The 14,336-nt window shown below is 36.3% G+C and overlaps 8 protein-coding genes across 8 annotated transcripts; 7 read left to right on the plus strand and 1 right to left on the minus strand.

Moving 5' to 3' along the window:
• The first annotated feature begins 931 nt into the window (after positions 1-931).
• On the plus strand, positions 932-1,342 carry LOC133177670 (histone H3). Its single transcript, XM_061312611.1, has one exon. It carries the CDS (start codon positions 932-934, stop codon positions 1,340-1,342), a length of 411 nt encoding a protein of 136 aa, XP_061168595.1.
• A 1,547-nt stretch (positions 1,343-2,889) lies between these two features.
• Positions 2,890-3,477, plus strand: LOC133177671 (histone H1-delta-like). The gene has a single exon (XM_061312612.1). It carries the CDS (start codon positions 2,890-2,892, stop codon positions 3,475-3,477), a length of 588 nt encoding a protein of 195 aa, XP_061168596.1.
• A 1,335-nt stretch (positions 3,478-4,812) lies between these two features.
• Positions 4,813-5,223, plus strand: LOC133177672 (histone H3). Its single transcript, XM_061312613.1, has one exon. It carries the CDS (start codon positions 4,813-4,815, stop codon positions 5,221-5,223), a length of 411 nt encoding a protein of 136 aa, XP_061168597.1.
• Positions 5,224-6,605: 1,382 nt separating this feature from the next.
• On the plus strand, positions 6,606-6,917 carry LOC133177673 (histone H4). Its single transcript, XM_061312614.1, has one exon. The coding sequence runs from the start codon at positions 6,606-6,608 to the stop codon at positions 6,915-6,917; it is 312 nt and encodes a 103-aa protein (XP_061168598.1).
• Positions 6,918-7,982: 1,065 nt separating this feature from the next.
• LOC133177674 (histone H2B-like) lies at positions 7,983-8,354 on the minus strand. Its single transcript, XM_061312616.1, has one exon. It carries the CDS (start codon positions 8,352-8,354, stop codon positions 7,983-7,985), a length of 372 nt encoding a protein of 123 aa, XP_061168600.1.
• A 255-nt stretch (positions 8,355-8,609) lies between these two features.
• LOC133177675 (histone H2A) lies at positions 8,610-8,987 on the plus strand. Its single transcript, XM_061312617.1, has one exon. It carries the CDS (start codon positions 8,610-8,612, stop codon positions 8,985-8,987), a length of 378 nt encoding a protein of 125 aa, XP_061168601.1.
• Positions 8,988-11,129: 2,142 nt separating this feature from the next.
• LOC133177676 (histone H1-delta-like) lies at positions 11,130-11,717 on the plus strand. The gene has a single exon (XM_061312618.1). It carries the CDS (start codon positions 11,130-11,132, stop codon positions 11,715-11,717), a length of 588 nt encoding a protein of 195 aa, XP_061168602.1.
• Positions 11,718-13,050: 1,333 nt separating this feature from the next.
• Positions 13,051-13,461, plus strand: LOC133177677 (histone H3). Its single transcript, XM_061312619.1, has one exon. It carries the CDS (start codon positions 13,051-13,053, stop codon positions 13,459-13,461), a length of 411 nt encoding a protein of 136 aa, XP_061168603.1.
• The last annotated feature ends 875 nt before the right edge of the window (positions 13,462-14,336 follow it).

A 14,336-nucleotide genomic window follows, 5' to 3' on the forward strand; every position in this document is an offset into this window, starting at 1 on the left:
TTTGGTTTGGTTTTTTTTTTTTTTTTTGTTTTTTGTTGTTTTTTTTGTTGTTGAAGTTTTATTATTATTATTAATTTTTTTTATTTTATTTTATTTTATTTTATTCATTCATTTATTTTATTTATTTATTTATTATTATTATTATTATTATTTTTCTTTTTCTTTTTTTCTTTTTTTTTCCCCACTTTATTTGGAATCAAATGTGGAACGAATGGAATAAAAGTTCATGCGTACCTTTTGAAAGACAGATACATACATTCTTATTCTTTTCATTTATTTATTCTTTTCATTTATTCATTCATTCATTCATTCATTTATTTAATTATTCATTCATTTAATTAATTATTCATTTATTTGTATTATTTGTTTTGTTCTTGTTTTTGCAACAGGGTAATTCCTGTTCATCCTATATGCACCATTCTGATTATCTGCAAGTATCATGATACTTAGTAATATTACTGGGCTTGTTCAGATAATGGTAGGAGGAAATAATGACAAGAAATATATAATATATATTTTTCGAAAATGCATTTTGCTTCAATAACGAATTGAAAATATATGTATATATATAATAAATAATTCTATTTTCTATTCAATTGACGTTACATTCATCCCCATTATTCACCATATATATATTTTTAAAAAAAATATTTGACTATATGTATCTGCAGTGAAATCATGTGTCAAAAACCGACTTGATTTTCTTTTTCTTTTGGGGCAATTCTGTGGATTGAAACTACCTACAGACGTAGCCAATGGTCATCTCGTTCACCTGACTAATCGTAGCGAGTGTTACTGCGGGCACCAGCCAATCGACTAAGCCGACTGGTAGACCGCAGCGATTTTCAACTTGAGCTTACAAAGATATATAAGTTCACGGTGCAACACTGCCACTTCATTCATTCGAGTTTGAATAATCTGAGGAGATAGCATGGCACGTACCAAGCAGACGGCACGAAAATCTACAGGAGGCAAGGCCCCCAGAAAACAGCTCGCTACCAAAGCTGCTCGTAAAAGCGCACCAGCCACGGGTGGCGTTAAGAAACCGCATAGATACAGGCCAGGAACTGTCGCCCTCCGTGAAATTCGGAGATACCAGAAGAGCACTGAGCTTCTCATCAGGAAGCTGCCATTCCAGCGCTTGGTCCGGGAAATCGCTCAGGATTTTAAGACCGACTTGCGTTTCCAGAGTTCAGCTGTCATGGCTTTACAGGAAGCAAGCGAAGCTTACCTTGTTGGTCTCTTTGAGGACACCAACCTGTGCGCCATTCACGCCAAGAGAGTAACCATCATGCCCAAAGACATCCAGCTGGCCAGACGTATTCGTGGAGAGCGTGCTTAATTTTAAGCTGTATTTCAAGTCCTAAAGCAAACGGCCGTTTTCACGGCCACCTACATTCTTCGAAAAGATGCCTTCTGTTCAGACGTTGAAACATCTCTGAAAATAATGTTGAATTATTTGGCCGAAATTAATAAATTTTGTCAAATTCGGCGTACAATGCCCCCAAATTGAAAAAAAAAAAAAAAAAAAAAAATGTTGAGACACAGTACATCCTTCAGTGAATATATCTGTGCCTTACATATATATAATTACATAGCACAATGCTAGACAATTTCATAGTATTATTGTCATCATCAAGTTGTAGAAGTTGTCTACACATCTTGAAACTATATTTTGTACAAGTCCATCAACCTGCCCCTCTAGAATACATTCAAGAATTTTGCGAAATAAATTAGAAAATAGCACAATTATTTAAATAGAAAATGATGGAATGTGTCGAAGCAAAAAATAATAACAGTATTACAACTTTATCTCATTAGTTCTACAGCTATGCACATATGCGAGTACATGCATTTCAGAACTGCAATTCCGTATTTCATTTATATTCAAAGTATGATTTTTATTGATTTCTAAACAACGTCAAATATAACGATATTCATTCTAACGTGGCGTGTAATAAAATGAAAAAGGCTCATTTATAAAGCCGGTTTGGTCACTGCTTAAAGTTGCCTTTGAAAATTAACTGAGAAAAGAGGAAATCAAATAAATTATCACATCTATAACTAGATATCATAAATGAATGAGAATCAAAAGTTTCATTCAGCTTCTACATTTTGTATTATTTCGGTGTTATCTGTCACACCCCTTTCCTTTGAATAACTTAATCCCCACCCACCCACCCACACACGTTTTTATTATCATTCGGCAACAACGGTATTTATTTTGTTATATATATATTTGAACATTCAACAATTTGTGAGATTCCGTGATTTCCCTTCATATGACCCTTTTGTTTGATTGTTTTTTTTTCTCTCTCTCTCCATTTCATATGAAATGCAAGGCACACATCACTATCCATTGTGCGCGTGTTTGTGCCGAATGTTTGCATTTTCATTCGGATTTTAAGTAACATAGAAGACAATTGAAAGAAATGTACATGTATGTTTTATCACATAGCAATGTAGTAAGTACTTCAATCCCTTACTCGTGTTCTATTCCTCTTGTTTTCGTGTTTTAATCAAAATTAGTCGCTTCTGGGCTCCAGGGAACAGCGCATTTTCAGAATCAACAGACAATTCCTCCTTTAAAATGACAGATTAAGAACCTTAAACAAAAACAGTTATGTAGGAAATTATTTCAAGAAAACGCACAGTGACATATTTGAGAAAATTAAGTAAAATTGGGAGGACAAAATCGGAAAAATAACAGGTATTGAAACACAAAGTTTGACGAGTTCAATCCTCTACGCTCTCGACAATTGGGGAGTTTTCACGGAGGTCCGCGCTCGCCGCCACTCAAATAAGGCCATCGGCGGAGGTGATTTCATTCATTTCCTTATCGTCGATAACGTCGTTCACATCAGTTGTAGAAAACAGGACAAAAAAATTATGGCAGACGCCGCACCAGCAAAATCCCCCGCCAAGAAGAAGGTTTCCAAACCCAAGACGGTCCCCGCCCATCCCAAGTACATCGAGATGATCAGCGCTGCTGTGGCTGCCCTGAAGGAGCGCGGAGGTTCCTCGAGACAAGCTATTCTCAAGTACATCATGGGCAACTACAAAGTCGGTAATGACGCCTCTAGTGTCAACACCCATCTGAAGATGGCCCTCAAGAACGGAGTCAAGAAGGGAGTTCTCAAACAGGCCAAGGGTACAGGTGCCAGTGGTTCCTTCAAGCTGGGAGAGAAGCCCAAGACGGAGAAGAAACCCAAGACCAAAAAAGTCACCAAACCTAAGGCTGCCAAGCCCAAGAAAACGACCAAACCCAAGAAGACAACCGGGGAGAAAAAGCCAACAGAAAAGAAAAAGGCTGTTAAGAAACCTGCAGCACCCAAGAAGGCCAAGTCTCCCAAGAAGAAAGCAGCTACTAAGTCTCCCAAGAAAGCCAAGGCAGCTCCAAAGCCTACGAAAACCAAAGCGCCCAAGAAAGCCACAGCCAAGAAGTCAAAAACCCCAAAGAAAGCCACCAAGGCGTAGACTGCCAATTGTCTTAAACCAATTACAAAAGCCCTTTTCAGGGCTACCAACATTTTTAGAAAAGATGCCTCTATTACATACATGTACTAATGGAAACACAAAATGAATAAACAAGAAGTACACTTACCTATTACACATAGTTTATTTGTCTTCGACTGGAAGCAAATTGCAAAGTCATGATAATATTAACATGCTGTTTCTGAGAAGAAGAAGAAACAAAAGTCAGTTTTTAATTTGTTTACATACCCTCCCTCAAGTAAATAAAATTTTACTTTTTCCACATCACAACGCCTACGCTAACTATATGGCCATTATTATTAGTGTTATCATTCTAGTATATTTGTTTTCATGTTTTTTTTTTTTTTTTTTTTTTTTTTTTTTTTGTTTTGTTTTGTTTTGTTTTGTTTTGGTTTGGTTTTTTTTTTTTTTTTGTTTTTTGTTGTTTTTTTTGTTGTTGAAGTTTTATTATTATTATTAATTTTTTTTATTTTATTTTATTTTATTTTATTCATTCATTTATTTTATTTATTTATTTATTATTATTATTATTATTATTTTTCTTTTTCTTTTTTTCTTTTTTTTTCCCCACTTTATTTGGAATCAAATGTGGAACGAATGGAATAAAAGTTCATGCGTACCTTTTGAAAGACAGATACATACATTCTTATTCTTTTCATTTATTTATTCTTTTCATTTATTCATTCATTCATTCATTCATTTATTTAATTATTCATTCATTTAATTAATTATTCATTTATTTGTATTATTTGTTTTGTTCTTGTTTTTGCAACAGGGTAATTCCTGTTCATCCTATATGCACCATTCTGATTATCTGCAAGTATCATGATACTTAGTAATATTACTGGGCTTGTTCAGATAATGGTAGGAGGAAATAATGACAAGAAATATATAATATATATTTTTCGAAAATGCATTTTGCTTCAATAACGAATTGAAAATATATGTATATATATAATAAATAATTCTATTTTCTATTCAATTGACGTTACATTCATCCCCATTATTCACCATATATATATTTTTAAAAAAAATATTTGACTATATGTATCTGCAGTGAAATCATGTGTCAAAAACCGACTTGATTTTCTTTTTCTTTTGGGGCAATTCTGTGGATTGAAACTACCTACAGACGTAGCCAATGGTCATCTCGTTCACCTGACTAATCGTAGCGAGTGTTACTGCGGGCACCAGCCAATCGACTAAGCCGACTGGTAGACCGCAGCGATTTTCAACTTGAGCTTACAAAGATATATAAGTTCACGGTGCAACACTGCCACTTCATTCATTCGAGTTTGAATAATCTGAGGAGATAGCATGGCACGTACCAAGCAGACGGCACGAAAATCTACAGGAGGCAAGGCCCCCAGAAAACAGCTCGCTACCAAAGCTGCTCGTAAAAGCGCACCAGCCACGGGTGGCGTTAAGAAACCGCATAGATACAGGCCAGGAACTGTCGCCCTCCGTGAAATTCGGAGATACCAGAAGAGCACTGAGCTTCTCATCAGGAAGCTGCCATTCCAGCGCTTGGTCCGGGAAATCGCTCAGGATTTTAAGACCGACTTGCGTTTCCAGAGTTCAGCTGTCATGGCTTTACAGGAAGCAAGCGAAGCTTACCTTGTTGGTCTCTTTGAGGACACCAACCTGTGCGCCATTCACGCCAAGAGAGTAACCATCATGCCCAAAGACATCCAGCTGGCCAGACGTATTCGTGGAGAGCGTGCTTAATTTTAAGCTGTATTTCAAGTCCTAAAGCAAACGGCCGTTTTCACGGCCACCTACATTCTTCGAAAAGATGCCTTCTGTTCAGACGTTGAAACATCTCTGAAAATAATGTTGAATTATTTGGCCGAAATTAATAAATTTTGTCAAATTCGGCGTACAATGCCCCCAAATTGAAAAAAAAAAAAAAAAAAAAAATGTTGAGACACAGTACATCCTTCAGTGAATATATCTGTGCCTTACATATATATAATTACATAGCACAATGCTAGACAATTTCATAGTATTATTGTCATCATCAAGTTGTAGAAGTTGTCTACACATCTTGAAACTATATTTTGTACAAGTCCATCAACCTGCCCCTCTAGAATACATTCAAGAATTTTGCGAAATAAATTAGAAAATAGCACAATTATTTAAATAGAAAATGATGGAATGTGTCGAAGCAAAAAATAATAACAGTATTACAACTTTATCTCATTAGTTCTACAGCTATGCACATATGCGAGTACATGCATTTCAGAACTGCAATTCCGTATTTCATTTATATTCAAAGTATGATTTTTATTGATTTCTAAACAACGTCAAATATAACGATATTCATTCTAACGTGGCGTGTAATAAAATGAAAAAGGCTCATTTATAAAGCCGGTTTGGTCACTGCTTAAAGTTGCCTTTGAAAATTAACTGAGAAAAGAGGAAATCAAATAAATTATCACATCTATAACTAGATATCATAAATGAATGAGAATCAAAAGTTTCATTCAGCTTCTACATTTTGTATTATTTCGGTGTTATCTGTCACACCCCTTTCCTTTGAATAACTTAATCCCCACCCACCCACCCACACACGTTTTTATTATCATTCGGCAACAACGGTATTTATTTTGTTAAACTCAAAGCAAAAAATACTGAAATAAAAAAATAACAACAACAAAACAAAAAATTGTGTATGTTTATCCTAAAAAATTATGATGCTGTCTGTCCTGCTTGATATAATTCCCCTCTCTCTCTTTATCATTTTTATTCATTTTCTGTCATGTTTTTTTTTTTTTTTTGTATATCAGTTTGTATAAAATGTATATATGTACCTCCACGTACCAATATTTTGGTTTAGGTGAATAAATTGAACCTAAACTTGCCTATATGTGAAGAAATTAAAGAATCAAAATTAATTAAATGTGGTTAAAATTCCCGTGGGGCAAGAAATGTAAACATTCCCATCATGCCAAGCTGACCAATCGTAAAGCTTGTCACAATACCGCTTTGGTAACGTTCCGAACTTTTCAAAGCATCGTGCGCTCTCACGGGTCCTCAATTTGGACTATAAATTAGGCAATTACGCATGATCAGTTCATCAGAACAGTACTACTGGCTGAACTTATAACATGTCTGGACGTGGCAAAGGAGGAAAAGGTCTTGGAAAAGGAGGCGCTAAGCGACACAGAAAAGTCTTGAGAGACAACATCCAGGGTATCACCAAGCCAGCCATACGCCGTCTTGCTCGCCGTGGTGGTGTCAAACGTATTTCCGGTCTCATCTACGAGGAAACTCGTGGAGTTCTTAAGGTTTTCTTGGAGAACGTGATCCGAGATGCTGTAACCTACACGGAGCATGCCAAGAGAAAGACCGTCACAGCTATGGACGTGGTCTACGCCTTGAAACGCCAAGGACGCACCCTGTACGGATTTGGAGGCTAAAGAATTCAGTTTGACAGTCAAGACAGAAGTTTAAAACAAACACAAACGGCCGTTATCACGGCCACCCAAATTTTTCGAAAAGATGCCTCTTAAACATCGTTAAGACAGACATTTACTTACTGAGTACTTGTTATACAGATATTCACTGTACAAAGTTGAATACAGAATGGTTGTAAGTGGTAAAATAAATACACAACAATAACAGAGTAAGACCCTTTATGTCGTAATATTTCCTCAAAACTATATACAGAGCAACAAATATGTATTGAATTTAGGTTTGGACAAGAAATATTGAATAAACACACACAAACAGTATATATTATTTAATTTTTTTTATTATTATAATCATATATTAAAATAATAATGCTGCTGTCTTGAGTATTATTTTGAGGGATCGATCTACCGACAATGACAGGTACCAACTGGCGCTGAGTGACATGCTTTTTTTTTCTTGTTTAACAATTATGACTAATGTTAGACAATTAATTGTCAATGTATAATTATCGCATTTTGGTCATTGCACTTTTATTGATGTATAATTACTGATTGAAAATTCCAATATGTCAATGTCAAAGAAAGGGGAGGGGGGGGGGGTCTTGAATTTATTTATCTGTTTCATTGATATTAGCTGAATTGAGATACTTTATTATCAATTATATAATGTACGCTGATAATTAATTCAGTATACAGAGGACAAATGAACCAGGATTTTGTGTACATCAGATGGACCTCGCATGCTTGTATTTTATTTATATTTGAAGATACAGTTATTTTAGATATATGCTTGGTTGTACATTCAAGTTATTTGTGAATAAAATTTGGCTCTCATACATATAATAATACCTACTTGTATTTCTTTATTTATCCTACTTCTGTTATTATAATCAGTTGTAAACAATGTGGGATTTTTATACGTTTGCCACTTTTACGAGCACATGCATTCACATTGTAACACTCACACATATTATTTGTGTCTCAATAACGCATGTAATATGAAGGTATCTTTTCTTAAAAATTAGTTGGCCCTTAAAAGGGCCGTTTGGTGTGTGTACTTGCAAAATGAGATTATTTGCTGCTGGTGTACTTGGTGACGGCTTTGGTGCCCTCAGATACGGCGTGCTTGGCCAGTTCACCGGGCAGAAGGAGACGGACAGCAGTCTGGACCTCTCTGCTTGTGATTGTAGATCGCTTGTTGTAGTGGGCCAAACGAGAGGCTTCGGCAGCGATTCTCTCAAAGATATCGTTGACGAAGGAGTTCATTATGCTCATGGCCTTGCTGGAAACACCAGTGTCAGGGTGCACCTGCTTTAGGACTTTGTAGATGTAAATGGCATAAGATTCCCTCCTCCTCTTCCTCCTTTTCTTGTCTGTGCTCCTCGGTGTCTTGGCCTTGGTGACTGCTTTCTTGGCGCCTTTGGATCCGACTTTGGGTGGCATGATCTCAAGTTGACAGGTCAAACTGAAGAGATGAATAAAGTAAAATGGTAAAATTTACTATTTATATGCGAGTAGGAGGAGAAGCTTGTTACGGACCTCCGAGAAAACATTACTTGTTCGGATTTCACCTAAAGGCACAACAGAGCGACGCGTTAATTGGCTGCACCGTTGGATCCGCTTGGTTGTTTAAATTGGTGCGTGCGGGCGTCGCTGGATTATTCGTTGACTGTACACGAAAGAACATAACCGTTAAGAATGTCTGGACGTGGCAAAGGAGGCAAAGTGAAGGGGAAGGCCAAGAGCCGTTCTTCCCGCGCCGGACTGCAGTTCCCCGTGGGTCGTATTCACCGTCTGCTGAGAAAGGGCAACTACGCCGAGAGAGTGGGAGCAGGCGCTCCCGTGTACTTGGCTGCCGTTCTTGAGTACTTGGCCGCAGAAGTCTTGGAGTTGGCAGGCAACGCTGCCCGCGACAACAAAAAGACCAGAATCATTCCCCGTCATCTGCAGCTGGCCATCCGCAACGACGAAGAATTGAACAAACTCCTGTCCGGCGTGACCATCGCGCAGGGTGGTGTCCTGCCCAACATCCAAGCGGTGCTCCTTCCCAAAAAGACACAGAAAGCCGCCAAGTAAAAAGATCCTATAGTTGTGTTGTGTGCAGCACAAAACCAAACGGCCGTTTTCACGGCCACATAAGCTTTTCGAAAAGATACCTACATTACAAACGAGTTGAAACGTAAACAATTATTATAGCTAGAAAATAATAGAAACACACGAATTCAATAATTTTCAACACAGAACAGAGATCAAACATCAAAGAAAGTGTTATATATTTAATGATAAATAAATGTATTAAGTTAATAACAAAAGCAATAAATTTTAAAATTGACTCGCATGTATATTCGTATATGTACGTTTTTTTCTTTCTCGTTATAGGCAGTTGAATCCAAACCTTATAGGCCTGCGTACAAATGTTGAATTCTCACGTATTACTTGAATGCTCACTCAACAAAGAGATAAGAAAAAAAAAAACCCATTTCATTGACCAATTAAGACTAGAAACTGCGAAAATCATCTAACATGGCGATCTAACTTTCAATTTTTTTCCTTTGATACAAATATTTTTAAATATGATCATTATTTTATTAACATATTCAAAAGATCTGTAACTCCAGTTAAATCCTTAATGTTTCTTTTTTTTCCCCCTCGCTATTGTTTTATATGATGATTATTTAGACAAAATTCCTAATTGATAAAAATAGATAAAAGTTATGAATATAAGAATCTCATAAGAATAAGAAGATGTGGTTTATATTATGTCTTGAATGTTCTTATTCAAAAAAGTGTGCTTCCCATAATAAGAGTGAATAAAAGCAACTCGATGCCAGTTTCCGGATACTTACAGTACTAACACAATTAAAAACTGGTAGTAAATTTTCTTTCGAATAGACTACCGATGCGAATGACTAAACGACATTTTTTTCAACACTTTACATTTATTGCGATGTCCATCACTGCGCCGTGCAGCACATCTGCATCGTCACGTGACATATAGATGCAGGGAATCATGATCTGCACGTGGAAAGTGTGCAACCAATTTGATGCTTCTATCAATGTATTGTATTGTCTTGTATTATATACTGGTTGTCTTGTTCAACTTGAAAGATATAGATTTTAAATACATTGGCTTTTGACCACATTCTGTTTATTTACATGTACTCAATTATTTGTGTGTGTAAATTACAAGAAACAAATTAATATCAATGAATAAGCTACTCCCATTATTCGCCTTGTTCGTCTCTCTCTGTCTCTCTCTTATGTATAACTACTAATTAAGTGAGTGTTCTACAATTATTAAATACACGCCCTTTTTATGTGATTTTTTTTTTTCATGTAATTTACAAGGATGTCAGTTATGTATATTCTTATGATATAATTATACTGAGAAATTCAGACGTTGTACCACCGAATGTGGTACGTTACGTACGGTCTGGATCTTTCCGGTGTCCTCGGTGTTATAATTATAAAGTAGGTGTCATGTATTTAAATATTCGAAAAGAAATTATATGTTGTCCCTTTAAGGGGGTGAACATCCACTGATCTAGAAAGTATATTAGATATATATTTGAACATTCAACAATTTGTGAGATTCCGTGATTTCCCTTCATATGACCCTTTTGTTTGATTGTTTTTTTTTCTCTCTCTCTCCATTTCATATGAAATGCAAGGCACACATCACTATCCATTGTGCGCGTGTTTGTGCCGAATGTTTGCATTTTCATTCGGATTTTAAGTAACATAGAAGACAATTGAAAGAAATGTACATGTATGTTTTATCACATAGCAATGTAGTAAGTACTTCAATCCCTTACTCGTGTTCTATTCCTCTTGTTTTCGTGTTTTAATCAAAATTAGTCGCTTCTGGGCTCCAGGGAACAGCGCATTTTCAGAATCAACAGACAATTCCTCCTTTAAAATGACAGATTAAGAACCTTAAACAAAAACAGTTATGTAGGAAATTATTTCAAGAAAACGCACAGTGACATATTTGAGAAAATTAAGTAAAATTGGGAGGACAAAATCGGAAAAATAACAGGTATTGAAACACAAAGTTTGACGAGTTCAATCCTCTACGCTCTCGACAATTGGGGAGTTTTCACGGAGGTCCGCGCTCGCCGCCACTCAAATAAGGCCATCGGCGGAGGTGATTTCATTCATTTCCTTATCGTCGATAACGTCGTTCACATCAGTTGTAGAAAACAGGACAAAAAAATTATGGCAGACGCCGCACCAGCAAAATCCCCCGCCAAGAAGAAGGTTTCCAAACCCAAGACGGTCCCCGCCCATCCCAAGTACATCGAGATGATCAGCGCTGCTGTGGCTGCCCTGAAGGAGCGCGGAGGTTCCTCGAGACAAGCTATTCTCAAGTACATCATGGGCAACTACAAAGTCGGTAATGACGCCTCTAGTGTCAACACCCATCTGAAGATGGCCCTCAAGAACGGAGTCAAGAAGGGAGTTCTCAAACAGGCCAAGGGTACAGGTGCCAGTGGTTCCTTCAAGCTGGGAGAGAAGCCCAAGACGGAGAAGAAACCCAAGACCAAAAAAGTCACCAAACCTAAGGCTGCCAAGCCCAAGAAAACGACCAAACCCAAGAAGACAACCGGGGAGAAAAAGCCAACAGAAAAGAAAAAGGCTGTTAAGAAACCTGCAGCACCCAAGAAGGCCAAGTCTCCCAAGAAGAAAGCAGCTACTAAGTCTCCCAAGAAAGCCAAGGCAGCTCCAAAGCCTACGAAAACCAAAGCGCCCAAGAAAGCCACAGCCAAGAAGTCAAAAACCCCAAAGAAAGCCACCAAGGCGTAGACTGCCAATTGTCTTAAACCAATTACAAAAGCCCTTTTCAGGGCTACCAACATTTTTAGAAAAGATGCCTCTATTACATACATGTACTAATGGAAACACAAAATGAATAAACAAGAAGTACACTTACCTATTACACATAGTTTATTTGTCTTCGACTGGAAGCAAATTGCAAAGTCATGATAATATTAACATGCTGTTTCTGAGAAGAAGAAGAAACAAAAGTCAGTTTTTAATTTGTTTACATACCCTCCCTCAAGTAAATAAAATTTTACTTTTTCCACATCACAACGCCTACGCTAACTATATGGCCATTATTATTAGTGTTATCATTCTAGTATATTTGTTTTCATGTTTTTTTTTTTTTTTTTTTTTTTTTTTTTTGTTTTGTTTTGTTTTGTTTTGTTTTGGTTTGGTTTTTTTTTTTTTTTTGTTTTTTGTTGTTTTTTTTGTTGTTGAAGTTTTATTATTATTATTAATTTTTTTTATTTTATTTTATTTTATTTTATTCATTCATTTATTTTATTTATTTATTTATTATTATTATTATTATTATTTTTCTTTTTCTTTTTTTCTTTTTTTTTCCCCACTTTATTTGGAATCAAATGTGGAACGAATGGAATAAAAGTTCATGCGTACCTTTTGAAAGACAGATACATACATTCTTATTCTTTTCATTTATTTATTCTTTTCATTTATTCATTCATTCATTCATTCATTTATTTAATTATTCATTCATTTAATTAATTATTCATTTATTTGTATTATTTGTTTTGTTCTTGTTTTTGCAACAGGGTAATTCCTGTTCATCCTATATGCACCATTCTGATTATCTGCAAGTATCATGATACTTAGTAATATTACTGGGCTTGTTCAGATAATGGTAGGAGGAAATAATGACAAGAAATATATAATATATATTTTTCGAAAATGCATTTTGCTTCAATAACGAATTGAAAATATATGTATATATATAATAAATAATTCTATTTTCTATTCAATTGACGTTACATTCATCCCCATTATTCACCATATATATATTTTTAAAAAAAATATTTGACTATATGTATCTGCAGTGAAATCATGTGTCAAAAACCGACTTGATTTTCTTTTTCTTTTGGGGCAATTCTGTGGATTGAAACTACCTACAGACGTAGCCAATGGTCATCTCGTTCACCTGACTAATCGTAGCGAGTGTTACTGCGGGCACCAGCCAATCGACTAAGCCGACTGGTAGACCGCAGCGATTTTCAACTTGAGCTTACAAAGATATATAAGTTCACGGTGCAACACTGCCACTTCATTCATTCGAGTTTGAATAATCTGAGGAGATAGCATGGCACGTACCAAGCAGACGGCACGAAAATCTACAGGAGGCAAGGCCCCCAGAAAACAGCTCGCTACCAAAGCTGCTCGTAAAAGCGCACCAGCCACGGGTGGCGTTAAGAAACCGCATAGATACAGGCCAGGAACTGTCGCCCTCCGTGAAATTCGGAGATACCAGAAGAGCACTGAGCTTCTCATCAGGAAGCTGCCATTCCAGCGCTTGGTCCGGGAAATCGCTCAGGATTTTAAGACCGACTTGCGTTTCCAGAGTTCAGCTGTCATGGCTTTACAGGAAGCAAGCGAAGCTTACCTTGTTGGTCTCTTTGAGGACACCAACCTGTGCGCCATTCACGCCAAGAGAGTAACCATCATGCCCAAAGACATCCAGCTGGCCAGACGTATTCGTGGAGAGCGTGCTTAATTTTAAGCTGTATTTCAAGTCCTAAAGCAAACGGCCGTTTTCACGGCCACCTACATTCTTCGAAAAGATGCCTTCTGTTCAGACGTTGAAACATCTCTGAAAATAATGTTGAATTATTTGGCCGAAATTAATAAATTTTGTCAAATTCGGCGTACAATGCCCCCAAATTGAAAAAAAAAAAAAAAAAAAAATGTTGAGACACAGTACATCCTTCAGTGAATATATCTGTGCCTTACATATATATAATTACATAGCACAATGCTAGACAATTTCATAGTATTATTGTCATCATCAAGTTGTAGAAGTTGTCTACACATCTTGAAACTATATTTTGTACAAGTCCATCAACCTGCCCCTCTAGAATACATTCAAGAATTTTGCGAAATAAATTAGAAAATAGCACAATTATTTAAATAGAAAATGATGGAATGTGTCGAAGCAAAAAATAATAACAGTATTACAACTTTATCTCATTAGTTCTACAGCTATGCACATATGCGAGTACATGCATTTCAGAACTGCAATTCCGTATTTCATTTATATTCAAAGTATGATTTTTATTGATTTCTAAACAACGTCAAATATAACGATATTCATTCTAACGTGGCGTGTAATAAAATGAAAAAGGCTCATTTATAAAGCCGGTTTGGTCACTGCTTAAAGTTGCCTTTGAAAATTAACTGAGAAAAGAGGAAATCAAATAAATTATCACATCTATAACTAGATATCATAAATGAATGAGAATCAAAAGTTTCATTCAGCTTCTACATTTTGTATTATTTCGGTGTTATCTGTCACACCCCTTTCCTTTGAATAACTTAATCCCCACCCACCCACCCCACACACGTTTTTATTATCATTCGGCAACAACGGTA

This window comes from Saccostrea echinata, unplaced genomic scaffold (genome assembly GCF_033153115.1).
Source record: "Saccostrea echinata isolate AGI-Se365-2 ecotype Australia unplaced genomic scaffold, CSIRO_AGI_Sech_v1 ptg000202l, whole genome shotgun sequence".
NCBI lineage: Eukaryota > Metazoa > Mollusca > Bivalvia > Ostreida > Ostreidae > Saccostrea > Saccostrea echinata.

Bases quoted from the DNA above. Each gene is read 5' to 3' on its own strand.
- LOC133177670 (XM_061312611.1), top strand. From the start codon at position 932: ATGGCACGTACCAAGCAGACGGCACGAAAATCTACAGGAGGCAAGGCC.
- LOC133177671 (XM_061312612.1), top strand. From the start codon at position 2,890: ATGGCAGACGCCGCACCAGCAAAATCCCCCGCCAAGAAGAAGGTTTCC.
- LOC133177672 (XM_061312613.1), top strand. From the start codon at position 4,813: ATGGCACGTACCAAGCAGACGGCACGAAAATCTACAGGAGGCAAGGCC.
- LOC133177673 (XM_061312614.1), top strand. From the start codon at position 6,606: ATGTCTGGACGTGGCAAAGGAGGAAAAGGTCTTGGAAAAGGAGGCGCT.
- LOC133177674 (XM_061312616.1), bottom strand. From the start codon at position 8,354: ATGCCACCCAAAGTCGGATCCAAAGGCGCCAAGAAAGCAGTCACCAAG.
- LOC133177675 (XM_061312617.1), top strand. From the start codon at position 8,610: ATGTCTGGACGTGGCAAAGGAGGCAAAGTGAAGGGGAAGGCCAAGAGC.
- LOC133177676 (XM_061312618.1), top strand. From the start codon at position 11,130: ATGGCAGACGCCGCACCAGCAAAATCCCCCGCCAAGAAGAAGGTTTCC.
- LOC133177677 (XM_061312619.1), top strand. From the start codon at position 13,051: ATGGCACGTACCAAGCAGACGGCACGAAAATCTACAGGAGGCAAGGCC.